The sequence below is a fragment of the Notolepis coatsorum genome (assembly GCF_963971535.1).
Source record: "Notolepis coatsorum genome assembly, chromosome: 9".
Lineage (NCBI taxonomy): Eukaryota > Metazoa > Chordata > Actinopteri > Aulopiformes > Paralepididae > Notolepis > Notolepis coatsorum.
The window spans coordinates 112,518,722-112,533,655 of NC_140173.1; the positions used below are offsets into that span (position 1 = coordinate 112,518,722).

Sequence of the window (14,934 nt, forward strand, 5' to 3'; positions counted from 1 at the left end):
TTACAATGTAAGCTTTATTATATGAATGAATGAAAACTTTTATTAACATATTGCAGAATGGGTACAGTACAGTACAGCTCAATACACACAATTGTTAAGGGGATGCAGACCAGAGAAAGACGTTTGTCTTGTTTACATCAGGGTCCCCCATTTTCAATTCATAGTGACATTTATGACATACATGACATACATGACATCATGAGATTTATGGCATAGGGACATACATGACATACAGGTATATAGTACTGTTACATTTGTGATATATACGATATGCAAATATACAGTACTGTTACCCATATATCCTGACAGAGAGTATATACATATGATGGGGAGGAGACTGTCTATTAGGAGGGGGTGGGGGGGGGACATTTACGGTGGCCAGTTTCGAATTGCAGCCTCCCGTAGGTGCTCTTTAAAGGAAAACTCCAAAATTTTGGGAAATTTGCTTATTTGCCATCTAACCTGGAGTTAGACAAGAAGATACATACCTTTTTCTTCTCTGTGCATGCAGTAGGAGTAGGAAGACGTTGGGAACTAGGCTAATGGAGGAACCTACTTCCAGTGACTGACGCTAAGCTAGGCTAATGGTGCATGTCTTCCTACTCCTACTGCATGTACAGAGAAGAAAAAAGGTATGTATCTTCTTGTCTAACTCCAGGGTAGATGGCAAATAAGCAAATTTCCCAAAATATTGGAGTTTTCCTTTAAGAGCGGTTTTGAATGTGGGTAGGGATTCACATCTTTTTACGGCTGTGGGTAGGGCGTTCCACATTGTTGTGGCATAATTGCAAAATGTGTTCAGTCCCTTGTTTGTGCCGAATCTGGGTTGCACATGATTTGTGGAACTCTCTCTGGTGTTGTGGGCGTGGTATTCACTGACCTTTGGGAAGTATTTCGACATGTACATGGGTACCTGTGTGGTGTGGTCATTCATAGCACCAGTGACAGCGATGGCCTCTCCCAGCAATGTTTTCTTTCTAGACTATGTAGACTAGGTAGACTATGATAGAGATATCTGTTGGTGTGTAACATGAGGGTATACTGTCCCATAGGCTTGTGAAACGTACTCATCGTAGAAAAGACCACATAATAATAATAATAACTTTATTTGTATAGCACTTTTCATACAGAAGTTGCAGTTCAAAGTGCTTCACAACAGTGAAAGATACAGGCATAAGCGAGCATAAAAAAGATTAAAAAAAAGATAGAGCGGTAGCAAGGTAAGGTAAATCACAGTGTTTCACATTAGGATCTAGCATCCCAATAGGCTCTCTGTTTACAGTTTCATTCAGTAATACAAATAATAAATATAGAATAGACAGAGTAAAAAATAAAAAAAATGTAAGTGCAGTTTGATTCAGTTTAAAAATAGGCTAAAAATTATAAAATAGAACAGACATACAACAGGGTATTTAACATACAACAGAGCAGTGCATCAGTGAAAAGTAAAACGTGTGATAAAATAGTTCAATCAAAATATAACAGAGCTCTTAATTCGTTTTGAATTACAACAGAGCAGTGCTCTTAAAATTACAGTGCATAGGAGGCAGTGAGATCAAATTTGCATAGAACCGACACATGAATTTGATAGGAAGTGTTTTGGGGCGTAGTTGATAAAGGCTGCACCACCAATCCTCTTTTGACTGTTTCTGGGAGCCTCTAGTAGTCCAGCAGCTGATGATCCCAGTGTTCTTGCTGGCCTGTAATTTATTAGAGTGTTAGCGATGTAGCTAGGTCCCTTTCCATTTAGAGCTTTGTATGTAAGGAGAAGGACCTTGAAGTAAATTCTAAATGTTACAGGAAGCCAGTGTAGAGCATCTAAGACTGGACTAATGTGCTCTCTCCTTTTGGTTCTAGTTAGCAGTCGGGCTGCAGAGTTTTGGATTAGCTGAAGCCTCTCTGTGGTTTTCTTAGGGAGACCTGTGAAAAGTGCATTACAGTAGTCTAACCGGCTAGATATGAATGCATGAATTAGCTTCTCAGCATCGTTTTGATTAATAAATGGTCGTACTTTTGCTATATTTCTGAGATGGAAGAACAATGTTTTGGTCACTTTGTTAATATGATAATTGAAGTTCAGTTCTGAATCTATGATAACCCCGATACTTGTGACCTCAGATTTGATCCAAGGGGATAGTCCTCCCAGGTTCTTTATTAACGTTTCTTTTTTTGTTTTGGGGCCGATAATTAGAATTTCAGTTTTGTTCTTGTTTAGTTTCAGGAAGTTCTTACTCATCCATTTATTTATTGCCAATAAGCAGTCTGTGATGGAGTTAATAGCTGTATCATTTGTTTCAGCAGATATGTACAGTTGTGTATCATCCGCATATATTAGCTATGAACCTACATTATGTTCTCGGATGATATCACCCAGCGGTAAGTAACATGTAAAGGGAGAAGAGTAAAGGACCTAAACTCCCTTGTGCAACTCCATAGTTGTTGTCATACAGTATATCTCAGACATGTAGCCTCCTAGTTTAACATAGAATTTCCTCCCTCTGATGTATGTTTTAAACCAGCTTAGCACCTGAGAAACCGACAAGGTTTTCAAGACGATTGATTCGAATATCGTGATCGATTGTATCAAATGCTGCACTGAGATTTACTGTAGCAGGATAAGGATGGAGGCCTTATTCTCATCAGAGTTTAGTCTGAGGTCACTGATTATTTTGATGAGGGCAGTTTCAGTGATATGATTTTCTGAATCCCGATTGAAATTCTTCTAAGATGTTGTTTTCTTCAAAAAAGGAATTAATTTGAGCTGAAACTATCTTTTCAAGTACTTTACTAATGAATGGTAGGTTAGATATTGGTCGATAGTTTGCCAGTACATTACTATCCAAGTTTTTTGTAGTAATGGCTTTACAACTGCTGTTTTAAAGGCATCTGGGAAAATACCAGTTCTAAGGGAAGTGTTGATAATATCTAGCACAGGGCTTGAGACACTATTAAACACCCGTTTGAAGAAAGCTGTAGGTATAGGATCAATGTCTGAGGTGGAGGAGTTACATTCTGAGACAGTTTTGCAGAGTTCATCGAATGTGATGCATGTGAATCTTCTCATGGTTACATTGTGTGGTTTGCCGTAATCAGCTTTATTTCCATCATGAGTAATGCTGGCCCTGATCAAGGTTATTTTTTTGTTAAAGAATAGTGCAAGTTCTTCACACTTAACCGTTGATGACTGAGGAGGTGTAGGGGCAGTGTTGAGTATACTCATTCAGTCGATGTAAGAACAGACAAATCTACCAAAATGCTGTTTCAATGCAGCAGTAGGGATGTCAGAAGGTTTACAGGAAACAGGTTTACTGAGCAGATAATAGCTGTAATGTATTGTTGTGATGTTGAGCAGATAATATAATGTATTGTTGTGATGCTGAGGAGATAATAGCTATAATGTATTGTTGTGATGCTGAGGAGATAATAGCTATAATGTATTGTTATAATGTTGAGGAGCTAATAGCTATAATGTATTTTTATAATGTTGAGGAGCTAATAGCTATAATGTATTGTTATAATGTTGAGGATATAATATATAATGTATTGTTATAATGTTGAGGAGATAATAGCTATAATGTATTGTTATAATGTTGAGTATATAATATATATAATGTATTGTTATAATGTTGAGGAGATCATATCTATAATGTATTGTTATAATGTTGAGTATATAATATATATAATGTATTGTTATGATGTTGAGGAGATAATATCTATAATGTATTGTTATAATGTTGAGGAGATAATAGATATAATGTAGTGTTATAATGTTGAGGATATAATAATGTATCTATAATGTATTGTTATAATGTTGAGGAGACAGTAGCTATAATGTTTTGTTATAATATTGAGGATTTAATGTCTATAATGTATTATTATAATGTTGAGGATATAATACTGTATATATAATGTATTGTTATAATGTTGAGGATATAATACTGTATATATAATGTATTGTTATAATGTTGAGGATATAATACTGTATATATAATGTATTGTTATAATGTTGAGGATATAATAATGTATCTATAATGTATTGTTATAATGTTGAGGAGATATCTATAATGTATTGTTATAATGTTGAGGATATAATATCTATAGTATATTGTTATGATGTTGAGGATATAATATCTATAATGTGTTGTTATAATGTGCAGCTGTAATGTACTGTAATGATGTATAGGTGGCAAGATAGCCTATACTCAGGTACAGAGGTCAACTAGTAACCAAAATGTTGCTGGTTCAATGACAGGAGGGTGAATTCCAGCTGTGAGCTAGTGAATGAAGGCTGGCTGGTATCGCATCAGTACCCACCAAAGTGCCTCGCCCCAAAGCTTCTCGAGGGGGCGCTGCACTGCAGACAACACCCGCACTGTGACCTCTCTGATGTAATGCATGTCAGGTGGACTACTGTATGTGTAGCCTATCTAGGAGGAATACACAGAAAGATTAATTTCAATTGCGTCTTGTACATTGACAATAAAGTAATCTTCAAGAGGTAGGCTACACCATCTGTACTGGCTCCAGGTGGAGATTACTCACTCCCATATCATCATGTTGTACATGCGTGTGCACACACACACACACACACACACACACACACACACACACACACACACACACACACACACACACACACACACACACACCAAACTGGACTTTGAAGAAGTCTTTTATTGATTCCACACATTGACAATGTCGTCATGCTGTGACACACACATGCGATGGGCGGCACATGAAATGGGTCACAGATGAAATGTTCCGCTCTGCGTTTCACCCATCCCGTCGTCCTTTCCCCCAAGGGCAGCCGGGAGCAGAAATGAGCTGCGGCGCGTCCAAGTGCTCCTGTCCATCTTCGTCAGGGACGCGACAGCGTTAGCGATCTGTTGTGCATGTTTTCCATTGGGTTTATCTTATCGGGAGGGGGAAACCTTACGAGCACGGGGAGAACATGCAAACTCCACACAGAAAGGCCCGGGAGATACCCCACCTGGGTAACTGGCAAGGGGGCAAGCTGGTCCCCAAGCGGGAATCGAACCCTGGACCTTCTAGCTGTGAGGCGACAGTGTTAACACACCAGCGTGTCTCTGAGCGGATATCGGTCTGTCTGTCAGACATCTCCGCCTGGATCAAATAAAATTTATTTTTGTAAGGCCCGACAACACACGTTAATGTCCCCATGGGCCCGACGCGTGAACACTTCAGACAACCAACTTGCGTTCAGCGTTTCTCTGATTGGCCACGACGCCCATGTGACCGCGGCAGAGAGAGAGAGCGGAAATAGGCTGCATTCTATTGCCATGCTCTGCGACAAACTCTAACCTTAACCAACTCCGAAAGAATGCCTAAACTTAACCCTAACCTTAACCAACTCCGAAAGAATGCCTAAACTTAACCGGCGAAAGAAAGACGTTTAAGAGGCGATAAACGAGTTGAGGTCGATGTTAAAACAGGGGGGATTGCGTGCGGCAACCTGCGCGCCGCTGCGCTCTGCCGCTCCGCTCTGGCGCTGCCGCGTCGCCGCGGGGGCATGCTAGGCGCAAGATGGTTGCCTTAAGTAATGAAGCGGGCCGCACACGTCTTCTTTTTTTTTTTTTTTTTTTTTTTATTATCTTTCTTCCCCTCCTTTTTCCCGATTTTTTCTCCCATCCCACCCTTCCTGGTTGTTGCGTACTTTCCCCTACTGTTGGTCCGGGAGACCGGAGACTGTCACATGCTTTCCTCCGACGCATGTGCAGCCTGGGGCAGGCCAACCTGGCCGCGCAGGTTCTCACCGGGGAGAGTGTAGCGTGTGGGAGGCCACACTATCTCTCCTCAGATCCAACCCTCGCTGAGCAGGCGCCCCGACCGAACTGTAGGGGTTGCAGTCCACAACGCCCAGGACCCACCCTTCAGCTTCCCACCCCCTGATACAGCCAATTGTATCAGCGTGAGAGGACAGCCAAGCTGATAGCAACGCCGGGAGCTGGATTCGAACAGGCGAATCCTAGTGTCTCCCGGTGTTGGTGACGAACGTAATCTCCGTGCGCCACCTGCCCCCCTCACACGTCTTCTTTAAACAAGTCAAGAAGAAACATCTGTGAGCTTTGGTCCGCTCCCCACCCACACGCTCCGTTCCTTTAAGGTATTTTGTTAATTAATTGCATTCCCCGCCACACGCTTCTTTCCTGTAAGATGCCGTGTTGATTGGTGCTCTTCCCACCACACGCTTCTGGAGCAATGATCAATTTCATCCCGCAGCTGTCACAGCTTGTCATCAGCGCCCTGTGGCTTTATATACCCTGATTCCCCTAGTATCGATGTTGGATCGTTTTGAATATTCCCTGCATCTGCCTGTCTTTCCCGTCGCTGTTCCCTGTCTGTTGCTTCCCAGGACTTTCGTGAAGTATCCCTGTGGAGAACCTGATTCCCCGTACGAAGCTGCGCCTCGTTTATCTGCCCGCTTTACGCGTTGCGCTCTGGTGAGTTTTTGGAAACAGTTCTTTTTGGATCACCCGTTTTTTGTGTGTTTGTGAAACACAGAAGAGATCCCGTTTTTGTTATACTGTTCTCACCTAATTTTTGTTGTTGGATTTACACCTTGGATTACCTTATTGTTTTTTCTCTGGACTCTGCTAACTGTGTGTATCACACCGAAGATCAAGTCACTTGGATATTTATTTGGATCAGTCACCTCTCTGTTTCTGTTGTGCGCTGGGCTAACTGGGATTTCTCTCTCTCCCTCCGTTTCCACCTGGAGTGTATGCTGGGAGGATCTGCAGAGCGGCTCAGACGTCACAAGCTAATTCCTCACCACCACCTACTGGGAGAATCTGCAGAGCCGCAACATTCTTCACATGCCAGATTCCCCGTTTGTTCTGTTGCTCAACCTAATTCTATCTTGTGACTCTGAGAATAAATACGCCCTTGCTTTGGCTAACTCTGAAACAACTCTCTCTGTGCCGTTGCGCTTGGGGTCGGTTACAAACCCTAACAACATCACAATAAGTCAAGAACAAAACAAGAACCATAAAGTCAAATTTGTTTTTAAATAAATGCGAAATAAGGGCGGCTAGGTGGCACAGTGGGCAAGGCGCTCGCCACCAACGCAGGAGGTCTGATCGGCGTTGCTACCAGCTTGGCTGGTCGTTCATACTAATACAATTGGCAGTATTAGGGGGTGGGAAGCTGGTGGGTGGGGATCGGACGTTGTGGACAGCGACTCCTACAAGTCGGTTGGTGCGCCTGCGCAGTAGAATCAGGAAGCAGCAAGGGCGGCGTGTCCCTCCCACGCAGACCCTCGCCGCTGAGAGATCGCGCTGTTCAGGTGAAAAGATGCGACGGCTGCCTCCTCGAGTACCGGAGGGGACACGTGATGCAAGGCTTCGTCCACATTGCAGCCGGCTTATGGGAGGCATGGCCAACAGCGTTCGAGACAGGGGAGGGTAGAATTGGACAATACGAAATTGGGGAAGGGAGAAAAATAGAAATGGGGAGGAAAAAGTAGATAAAAAAATATATATATGCGAAATAAAATGCAACACTCCCAGACATACCACACACGAAGGTAAGGAAAAACTCACTAAAACCTAGCAATAGGAAAAAATGCACCACAGGCAATGTGGAGGAGAGAAACCTTAGAAGGGCCATTCAAGGGGGGATCTCCCTTCTTAGATGTCGGTGATAGTAGTGTTGCAATAAAACAGGCGAACAGTTGGTAGACATGCACTCATATGTGTAGTGAACCACAGATAAAGTGCATGCGATAGCAACTGAACATTTTGAAAGATTAAAGATAGAGCTGATAGCGATAGCAACTGAACATTTTGAAAGATTAAAGATAGAGCTGATGGGGGGGGGCAGGTGGCGCACGGAGATTACGTTCGTCACCAACACCGGGAGACACTAGGATTCGCCTGTTCGAATCCAGCTCCCGGCGTTGCTATCAGCTTGGCTGTCCTCTCGCACTGATACAATTGGCTGTATCAGGGGGTGGGAAGCTGAAGGGTGGGTCCTGGGTGTTGTGGACAGCGACCCCTACAGTTCGGTCGGGGCGCCTGCTCAGCGAGGGTTGGATCTGAGGGGAGATAGTGTGGCCTCCCACACGCTACACTCTCCCCGGTGAGAACCTGCGCGGCCAGGTTGGCCTGCCCCAGGCTGCACGTGCGTCGGAGGAAAGCATGTGACAGTCTCCGGTCTCCCGGACCAACAGTAGGGGAAAGTACGCAACAACCAGGAAGGGTGGGATGGGAGAAAAATCGGGAAAAAGGAGGGGAAGAAAGATAATAATAAAAAAAAAAAGATAGAGCTGATAGCGGATCTATTTGAGACAAAGGGGTGGCGCAGAGAGGGTTGCATCCTCCCGGTCTTCATCACGGGACGTCCAACACTCCGGTCATCACTCAGAGACAGCCACTCACAGGGAGACAGGGAGACAGGACAGGCGTTAGACAGCTTGCGTGGTTGTGATGGGTGGACATAGCAATAGATACAAGTGGTAAGCATATATGTGAATAGAATAGATATATGTAGTAAGCATATTATGTGAATAGAATAGAAGTACTTAACCCAGGAATGAAACCACGTTGACAGACCACGGACAGAAGACGGTAAGAAGCTGATCCATGGCCTCGGTGGTGCATGTAGAACAGTCACTGCAATCTTGGCCAAGACCCCGAGACATCCACCACCTTGGTCAGCACTACGAGACAAGCACTCAGAGAGATGGGGGGGGGGGGTTAGAGAGTTCCCATGTTTGTAGTAGGCGGAGATGGAGCAATAAATACATGTAGTGAGCATATGCATACATGGTGACAGTAGAATCATAGTATATAAGAAAATTGTGAAATAGAGTAATAGATAGAACTACTGCAAGCGTATGGATACAGGACGGGATACAAGACAATAGCTCAGGGCCGTATGCCCCGTGGGGGCAGGAGAAGTCACACGGAAGGTTCAGCACTGCAGGCCAGACAGAAGACGGTATGAAGCTGTTCCATGGGACCGGTTGAGACAGAGACAGAGGTTAAAAAGGTTCTCCCATGTCTGCAGAAAAGCAGACATGGGAGCAAATAGACATCCTAACTAAACTAGACAGATTAATCTAAGGGTCAGTCCCCGACCAGGTGAGATCAGGGTAGGTTGAAGGAGAGAGAGAAAAGATGGGTATTAAGCAGGGATTTAAAAGCCATAGGTAGGGAGCGAGGTAGACAAAGGCTCTGTGGCCGGCGGATTTCTTTTTAACCCTAACTATACTTTACCCTACTTTTTAACCCTAACCCCTAACTCTGTCTAAAGAAATGAAATTATGTTCTTTAGGGACAGTATCTCGTTTAATTTAAGTAATTAATTTACTAATGGATTAGATTCAAATGTATTGTCATTATACAGCCCAAATGCAGTACAACGAAAAGAAGTTTGGCATCCAACAGTACAGTACCTACAGTACCTCCCACCTCTTGCAGAGACAAGTCGCATTTCTTTCCTCTCTCCCAAGGCCTTCAAGGCCGTTCCTACCGCCGCCTCTACTGCTCCATGGAGCCCGACGCTGCTATGCCCTGCTTCGTGCCGGTGGCCGGACTATACTCAAATCAACTCTAAATGGATCTAATCAGTGGATTGCATATTTTCTTCAAGAAGCAGAATAAGGCTAACCCTCTCTGCCTATTGGGACATCATAATCGGGTTACCAACTTGAAGACGTGGTCATTTTTGGATTATCGAAGCTTTTGGACTGCAATAAGAAGATTTTGGATCTGTTTACCGCGCACAGGATCTACCAAAATGAACTGATAAGACACTTGGACACTTGGACTAATAATGCATTCAGTCATTTGGACGGAGTTGTTAAAACTCACTCCACTCAAATCAATAGAGTTATATTCCACTCTATTCAAATCAAATTTAAAGGGACGTGGCTGGGATAAATTGTGCCAGTCAGTCAGCCAAAACAAATTCCTGGACCAAGGTCGAACCGAGAGCTCTGGAGTCGAAGGCCCTCTGGGAGATAAGAGTGGCGAGCGGCTTCCCACACCCCGAATCCCTAGTCCCACCCCCCCCCCCCCCCCCCTTCCCCCCCTTCCTCTGCATTGGCGCTGCACTGTCGGCTGCCTCGTGTGAGGGAGACCTCCCCCACCCAGGACTTGGCTTGTGCACTCCCCCCCACCTTCCCCCCCCCCTCCCACTCCCCCCCCCCCCTAAAGCCCTGTAACAACCCCAACCCACTCCCCCCTCCTTCCGTAAATGGCGCTGCCTATGACGGCTGCCAGTCTGTTTGCGGTGGTGAATATGCATATGTTTGTCTCAAGGCTCTGTACCATTATTACTATCTAAAATGTAATAATTGTGGAATATTACTGTAATGAGCTGTATGTGTATGATCCAAGCGTCCTATGATCCTCATAGGAGCATAACAGAAAAAAGCATTCCATGTGAAGGTATTCTGTATCTTTGCATGTCAACTAATAAAGAAACTTGAACTTGAAACTTGAACTTGAACAACCAGAGTGCAAATGTAACATTAAAGTGCAATAGTAATATACAATGTACAGGTGATTCAACTGGGTATAAAATGTATAAATTAGCACTGCTAATCACATGTATGTACAGGGTTGTAGTATTAATACGGGCCAGCAGCGTATCTAGTAAGGGATAAGTATAGATATAGTATATATACAGATACCGATACCGGTATCATGATTGTAAAGAGTTTATAATGTTTATAAGACACTTAATAATAAAATAATAATCACTTGGATTTATATAGAGCACATACATTGATTAGACTATAGTTAGAGCATTAGACTATAGTTACAACATTAGATTATAGTTACAACATTAGACTATAGTTACAACATTAGATTATAGTTACAACATTAGACTATAGTTACAACATTATATGTCTGCACTTTATGTGCTCATTTTATGCCTGTCTTTTTTCTGTTGTGAAGCACTTTGAGCTGCAGTTTCTGTATGAAAGGTGCTATACAATAAAGTTTATTGTAATATTATTATTATTATTATTATTATTATTATTATTATTATTATTATTATTGTTATTATTATTATTATTATTATTATTATTATTATTATTATTATTATTATTATTATTATTATTATTATTATTATTATTATTATTATAATAATAATAATTATTATTATTATTATTATCATCACATTATTGGATTCAGTAGATAGTTGCAGGTTGCTTGCCACAACGCAAGATGGCGCCATTGATGAAGAGGAGAGTAATCTCGAACTAGTGAAACTCCTAATAAACTTGCATCCTGATTTGAAATCCAACAGGTGGAACACGTGTAAGCTCTGTCTTTTTAGTTACATGTTCTCACGACCATTTATGCTTTCATCAGTGGGTGGGCGCAGTTGCAGTCTCTTATGGTGAGGTTTGCCTATCTCTTTCTCCACCTCTCTCTCTTACACATACAGTACACGCGCTAAGATGATTTCATTGTTCATCGATCATTTCATGTAGAGGGAATTCAAGCTCTCTCTCTCTCTCTCTCTCTCTCTCTCTCACACAGACACACACCCTCACTCTCACACACACACACACACACACACACACACACACACACACACACACACACACAATGCAGACAATTAGGCTACTAGCATTCTGGACACTTAAGTTCCAAAGTTGAAATTGTTGCTGCCTTTTATAAATCAGTTTGTGGGTGATGTACTATATACAGACAGATCAGACCTAAACAACATCTCATCATCCCATAAATAATCGTATCTAGTTTATAACCATTACCGCATAATTCAACAGAAATGGTCAGATGGCGTACATAATGTTTCCCTTGGTTGGAATATAAATGTTGTGACGCTTGCCTACTTGTGCGCAGCTTGGACTGTGCGCCACCAGGGGCTATAGCTGTGGAAGCTGAAGCTCCTAAAGGTTGAATGACGTCAAAGATCAGTCAAGTAGTAGAAGAACGCCCCGAATCACTCGGTCCTTTCACCACTGCTGCGGCACAAGGATTTTGTCAATGAGCATATCTAAGGTAAGACTTTGAAATTAATGTTTTTAGCCAATTGACTGCATTTACCAAGTTGTATTTCCACTATGAATTGAAAATTACACTATGAATTGAAAATGGGGGACCCTGATGTAAACAAGACAAATGTCTTTCTCTGGTCTGCATCCCCTTAACAATTGTGTGTATTGAGCTGTACTGTATTGTACCCATTCTGCAATCTGTTAAATAAAGTTTTCATTAATTCATAGTGCCCCCCCCCCCCCCCCCCCCCCACAAATAGTTATATTTCTCCCCAGAAAGCAGTTCGAGCGTAAATCAGGACATTTGTCCGTCATTGAACTGCAATACAGACTGTATACATTGTATACATATACAATGCGGTCTACATATAATGCGCAAAATAAATAGCAAAAGTGTATGCTCTTCTACAGCCGTCTCGTCTAACCCATCACTCTCATCCCTCTGGTCTAGGAGGACCTGTCACGCTTGCAGCTCGCACCTTTGGGGACTAAAATATGGGGACATTGGACTCAATCCGACAATGCAACTTGTTGAAATGGCTCAGGGAAGAGAGACAGTCGAGGAAACTGATTCTGGTCATCGTTTTCATCGCACTGCTCTTGGATAATATGCTTCTAACGGTAGTAGGTAAGGTAACTCCTTCTCACACCTGTTACATCTGTGTTCCGCCGCGTTCGGCAAATTTACAACACGTTCAAATTAATCACATAACCTTTTAGGAAAGTTGATGTTGATTGTCATTTTCTGTCTCTTATCCAGCTGATTCTCAATTTGGTGAATGTTGCATTATTGCACTAGCACCATGCGCAATGATGTCCTACAAAATAATGATTTATATTATAGCATTTACTGTAATTGTCTACTCTTACTCGGAATTAAAACAAAACAAAACAAAAAGGTTAAGCTCAACAGCAAAACACCCCCAGCTAAGACGTTATAACGTTATATAAATATCCAATAAGGGGCGACAGTGGCTCAGGAGGTAGAGCAGTCGTCTGGCAATCCGGAGGTTTCCGGTTCGATTCCCGCTCCTCCTGGGCAGCGTGTCGATGTGTCCTTGAGCAAGACACCTCACCCCTAATTGCTCCCGATGAGCAGGTTGGCACCTTGCATGGTTGCCCCCGCCGTCGGTGTGTGAATGAATGGGTAATATGTAAGTAACAAATTGTAAAGCGCTTTGGATAAAAGCGCTAGCTATATAAAAAAGCAGCCATTTACCAATAAACATATTTTTAGTCTTAATAATGTTATTCTGATATTTAATTACCATATAGCATTATAATAACAGTTCCTTGAAATTATATCCAACTGATAGTTACACAGAAAATGTATTTTATTTATCTCTTACGAACTCGCTCTTGGGTAAAACAAGTAGACTACTACACAAAGAAAGAACAATCAAGAATAATTATTTCCGAACCAAAATAGATCATATTAGATCAGGAGCCTTTTATGCACAAAGCTCGTCCATCTTTTTCTCAGCTCTGCCATCAACAGTCAGATCTTGACACTGATCATCGTTAAACTGTATTTTCGGCGACAGATTGTGCACATCTCTCGGGCACATCCATTACGCACAGGCGGGCACTGCGTGGACCGCTACAAGAGTCTCGCTGTCACAATAGACTACGGCTCCTTGATGATTAAGGGAGGAGGACCGCACGCAAATGCAATAGGAAGTTGCAAACATATTCTATTACTGAACAGAGTGATTCTCTGTGGCCATGCCATCGCTTATAACTCGATGAAAAACAACAGAGATGTCCTCATGGCCACTACTGATGGTGTACACGTTTGTCCTCATAAATGTGATGCCTTATGACATTATGACATTTGAATACAGTATAACTCATAGCAATGGGTACCAGCCAGAGGTCCTGTCAGATTGCATGCTGTCTCATCTGATGCAGTGTTTTTTCCCCTCCTTGACAGTGCCTATTATTCCAAGCTACCTGTACTCGTTAGATGAAGCAGAGACAACAAACCCAACACCCTTAGCAACGAACTACACCCTCTCACCTCAACAACCTTCTGGAAGCTTCCAGAACATCGTGTCCCTCTACGACAACTCGGTTAGGGTGACCAATGGGGCCACAGCGGCCAATTCCACAGACCAGAAGGGCCCTCCCATCCTGGCACAGACGGCGGTCATGGCGCCCTCGAACAATTCGGACTGTCCCAAGTCTGATGGCAGGTTGCTCAAGGAAAATGTCAAAGTGGGACTGCTGTTTGCTTCCAAGGCCACCGTCCAACTGATTACCAATCCCTTCATAGGGCCCCTCACCAACAGGTGGGTGACTGCCTGGCTGTGTTGTAATCCAAGTGGGGGTCTTATTTGTGCTTGTGTGGTAGATTCTTGGTTATGCAACATGCAATGTAGTCTTATGCAACATAAATCATGACCTTTACCCTCAGGTGAAGGAAGCTGAGGAGACAATTTTGAGTTCAAGTCAAGGGAGCAATCTCTCCCTACTGCTAATACTGTTGGGCTGTTATACTGGAATTGTGACGTGTGTGTGTGTGTGTGTGTGTGTGTGTGTGTTCTTGGGCTGTCCTTGACTAAAGAAATTCGTAGACATAAGCCTGTGTCGACTAATGGATTAGTTGGTTTAATTTAGAGATGTTCCGATACCATTTTTTCCTTTCCGATCCGATTCCGATACCTAAGCTTTGGGTATCGGCCGATACTGATCCGATACCAGGGCATCAGGGCTTGACGTTGACACCTGCCCACCTGCCCAGGGCTAGTGAAAATGCTGAGTGGCTAGTGACTTTGGAAAACCACTAGCCACAGTGGCTAGTGAGCCAAAAGGTTAACGTCAAGCCCTGCATAGGTGTGTCAATGATAATGTTCACTGCGTTTGGAGCAATAATATAATTGCTAGGTTCAACACAGCCAAGGCATAGGTGTGTCAATGATAATGTTCACAGC

The 14,934-nt window shown here is 42.9% G+C and overlaps 1 protein-coding gene across 1 annotated transcript in view; it reads left to right on the forward strand.

Moving 5' to 3' along the window:
* The first annotated feature begins 11,950 nt into the window (after positions 1–11,950).
* The window catches only part of slc18a2 (solute carrier family 18 member 2), a 64,558-nt gene continuing 61,574 nt past the window's right edge, over positions 11,951–14,934 (forward strand). The window contains exons 1-3 of the mRNA XM_084322132.1: positions 11,951–12,005; positions 12,453–12,629; positions 13,935–14,292. Coding sequence (XP_084178258.1) covers positions 12,497–12,629; positions 13,935–14,292 — 491 coding nt within the window. The 5' untranslated portion in view covers positions 11,951–12,005; positions 12,453–12,496. The remainder of the gene's footprint in view (positions 12,006–12,452; positions 12,630–13,934; positions 14,293–14,934) is intronic.